The sequence below is a fragment of the Pongo abelii genome, chromosome 16 (assembly GCF_028885655.2).
Source record: "Pongo abelii isolate AG06213 chromosome 16, NHGRI_mPonAbe1-v2.0_pri, whole genome shotgun sequence".
Lineage (NCBI taxonomy): Eukaryota > Metazoa > Chordata > Mammalia > Primates > Hominidae > Pongo > Pongo abelii.
Genome location: NC_072001.2, coordinates 105069360 through 105073608, shown reverse-complemented (window position 1 = coordinate 105073608; position 4249 = coordinate 105069360). Strand labels below are relative to the sequence as shown.

The following is a 4249-nucleotide window of genomic DNA, read 5'->3' as shown; positions in this document are numbered from 1 at the left end:
CACCCCCTCCCAGAAAGGTAGTTAGGAATTATTTAATATCTTCTGGAGACTTTAGACATTTTCCTCTATATCAGAGAAATTCTGGCATTTCAACTTCCCTGATTGTAGTGACAGCCCACAACAAAATGGCTGAATGGGTATACATATACAATAAATTTTTGTAAATTAATTGACCCCATAAATGCTGGGTTTGGTGGTAATGGCGTCACCCAGTAGAGGGCCCACAAATAGGGACTGCTTTTAAGTAAAGGAGCTATTCCGATACGTTTTATTGCCAGAGATGCATTATAATGCACAGGTTTTGAGAACCAACTCTGAATTCAAACTAGCAGACTTTGAGTCCACACTTACTACTTCATAACCTTGAGGATATTTAGCAACTCTGTGCCTCAGACACCTCCTCTCTAAAATGGGGATAGTGAGATAATGAATCTGCATCATAAGATTCAAATAAAGCACCTAGAACAGTACCTAGACAATTAGAAGCACTATATGAGTAACATCAATTATTATCTCCCCTAGGACACAAACAATGAGAGATGATCAGAGCTTCGTTACCTCATGATGGAACCTCGATTAATAGGTTTGTTACTATATGAGTAACATCAGTTATTATCTCCCCTAGGGCACAAACAATGAGAGATGATCAGAGCTTCGTTACCTCATGATGGAACCTCGATTAATAGGTTTGTTTCTATATGAGTAACATCAGTTATTATCTCCCCTAGGACACAAACAATGAGAGATGCTCAGAGCTTCGTTACCTCATGATGGAACCTCAATTAATAGGTTTGTTTCTATATGAGTAACATCAGTTATTATCTCCCCTAGGACACAAACAATGAGAGATGATCAGAGCTTCGTTACCTCATGATGGAACCTCGATTAATAGGTTTGTTTCTATATTTTAGTAACCATGTTAGATTAAAAGCCACACAATTTTGGGAAACAATTTTCACACGTTTTATAAATCTTTCAATTTTTTGCTAAAATATTTGAAATTTATCCTTCTGAGAAAGAGGCATAAATATCTTCACGTAACTTATGTAATTCACCAATCACATTTTTGTTTCCCAAGAGAAACATCATCCACTGTAAGTAATGGAATGAACTTCAAACCTATAAAATAGAATTGAATCAAGGGTCTCTGTGAATACTACCATAGACAAAAGAACACTGTTTAATAATAAAGCTCAAGAATTGTTTTCATAATTAAAGGAACGATTTAAAATTCAGCTTTGGTAGGACTTGAACAAGGCAATATGTAGTGGTGGTAGAAGTAGGGAAGGATTCAGAAATGATAAAGATGGAAGAGTGGAATATGAACATCAAATCAAAAACAAAATTGATCTGAATGTGAAAGGGCACTGACCTAGCAGTCAGAGTCATGGTTTCTGTGCCTGGCTCTCTTTGATGGTTTCCAGCTATGTGCCTTTGGGCAAACTAGTCACTGCTCAATTCTTGGATTTTAGTACGTGTAATTTGAGGAGATTGGAACAGATGGCGTTGGTAATCCACTCTAACTTTAAATTTGAATATTCTAAATATAGGACTAACAATTTTGTAGATGGCCAGACAAAGAAGCCTGATAAGGAGGCAAAAATATGTAGAGACTGTAGCAATATAAAGCAAACACTTTAGGAACAAAAAGAATTAAAATCAAGAGAGTTAGATACTAAACAGGCCAGGCATGGTGGCTCGTGCCTATAATCCCAGCACTTTGGGAGGCTGAGGCAGGTGGATCACTTGAGGTCAGGAGTTAAAGACCAGGCTGGCCAACAAGGTGAAACTCTGTCTCTATTAAAAATACAAAAATTAGCCGGGGGTTGTGATGGACACCTGCAATCCCAGCTCTCAGGAGGCTGAGGCAGGAGAATTACTTGAACCCTTGAACCAGAGGGGCAGAGATTGCAGTGAGCTGAAATCATGCCATTGCACTCTAGCCGGGGTGACAGAGCGAGACTCCATCTCAAATAAATAAATAAATAAACAAATAAATAAATAAATAAATGAGAGTTAGGTAGTAAACAGATTAATTGAATGTGTAGTTTGTCTATCAATAGAATAATCTGTCCAATAGAGAAAAAAAAGACATAGTATAGTTATTTGTTCAATTACACGGCACTCACCTAGAACAAGGTCTTTCAAAGTGGCAGGTTACAAAAGACATTAAGATTTAATATTTAGCACTTTGATGCACACTGTGCCAAAGGATAACATCACTTCTAATTTAATGGTGAAATTGTTACCAAAATTTAATAAATTTTCAGGCATATAATATGGCCTGAGTCTTCACTATTTCTCTGAAATTGCAGTTTATTTTATGCAACCAGCATGAGGAATAATCCATAGTTACACATCTTCACAGCCAAGCCATTTACAACATCTTTGTAAAATGCGCAAGACGACTGCACAGTCTCCTCATTGCCAGTTTAATGTCTTTGTTCCTGAATGTGTAGATAACTGGATTCAGAAAAGGAGTAACAAATGCATCAAAAATAGCAAGATATTTATCCAGGTGTGATGTGGGAGAAGGCCATTTGTAGAAAAACATCAGCGGCCCAAAGAACAAGATGACCACAGTGACATGAGCTGACAGGGTAGAGAGGGCCTTGGCTAGACCACCAGAAGAATGTTTCCAAACAGTGAACAGAACGAAGATGTAGGAAATTACCAGCAAGATGAAGGAGCCCACAGAAATGAGTCCACTATTGGCAGTGACCACGAACTCCAGTTCTTGGGTGTTGGTACAGGCAAGTCTGAGGAGCCGAGGGAGGTCGCAGTAAAAACCGTCAAAGATATTAGGACCACAAAAAGGTAAATCTACCACAAAACTAATTGGACCAATGAGTGGATAAGGCCAATGATCGAGGAAGTGGCTAAAAAGTATAGACACATTCTTGGGCTCATGATGGTCAGGTAGTGCAGAGGTTTACATAAGGCCACGTATCTGTCAAAGGCCATGGCTATGAGCAGCACCATCTCAGGCCCCCAACAGCATGGCTAAAGAAGATCTGACTAATACATCCCCAAAAGGAGATGGCCTTGTGCTTCCTGAAAATATCACAAATCATCTTAGGGGCTGTAATTGAGCAAAATGCCATATCAGTGATTGAGAGGTTAGCCAGGAGGAAATACATGGGGGAGTGCAGATGAGCATCTATGGTTACAGTGAATACAATGGCAAGGTTTCCCATCATGCTTGCAAAGTAGAACAACAAAGAGAAAACAAAAAGTAGAAGCTGAATCTCCCATGAGTCAGTGAGTCCCACAAATACAAATTCTGATACTACAGAGTGATTCATTCCATTCATTGCCTCAGACTCCAAGATCAGTTTTCATGTTACTTACCTAAAGGAAGAAAGAAAATTAGAAAGAATTACCTAGGCAAGTATTCGTGTTCAAGAAAGCAAGCCTCCAGCCATGAAAATAAGTATCATATTAACATCTCACACAGCCAAATAACCCTCATCACATGCATGCTGGACTTCTACTTAGAGGGGTCAGCTGGCTGCTATTTGGCATTATGGTTTTCAAAACTACTACTACTAAATTAATTCCATCCTTAGACCTAGCTCTCCTCTGCTTTTGTGTTACATGAATATTTCCTATTTGATCTTTCCCAGGATGTTCTATTTGGGTGAGATATAAGGTCATCTTTAAATACTTTTCACTATGATTTCTTATCAATGGATATGATTTCAGCCAGTCACATGAGCCACCTAACAATTACTCATGCACAGCATACAGCTTTCAAAGTCTCTGTTCTATTATTTATATTGCTCGATTAGACTTTAGAAGTTTCCCTTTCTTTTTTAAATTTCAAAATTTCTTTCATTCTATTCTCCGATTCACAAAATCTAATTCTCAAAATCCCAGCCAAATTCTCGCTTATGTGTGAAATCTTCCCAATGTGCCCCAGACACTGTATTCTCATCACACCATTAGCATTTATTTTACTCTGCTTCTCACAGTTATATAAATGTCCATTTCTCCAATTAAAATGTAGACTCTTGGGTATAGAAGCCATGGCTGATTCACAACGGTAGCTCCCACCACCATCACAATCACCAATTGTTACCAACACAATCAGTCACATAATAAGTGTATCACACTTGTTGAATGAAGGCATAAATTAATGGGACTGAAGAACGACACTGGAGTCAAGAGAGTACATCATAATTAAGTAAGGTTTATATTGATAGTATATTAACAGCATGCCAATCAGGAATTATCACAGTATCCCTAT

General features: G+C 38.2%; 1 protein-coding gene across 1 annotated transcript; it reads right to left on the bottom strand.

Annotated features, from left to right (window-relative positions):
* Positions 1–2377: 2377 nt before the first annotated feature.
* Positions 2378–3314, bottom strand: LOC100456311 (olfactory receptor 4F15-like). Its single transcript, XM_009250225.3, is given in 3 exon segments — positions 2378–2835; positions 2838–2987; positions 2990–3314. Coding segments are annotated over 3 exon segments (933 nt in total).
* Positions 3315–4249: the final 935 nt, after the last annotated feature.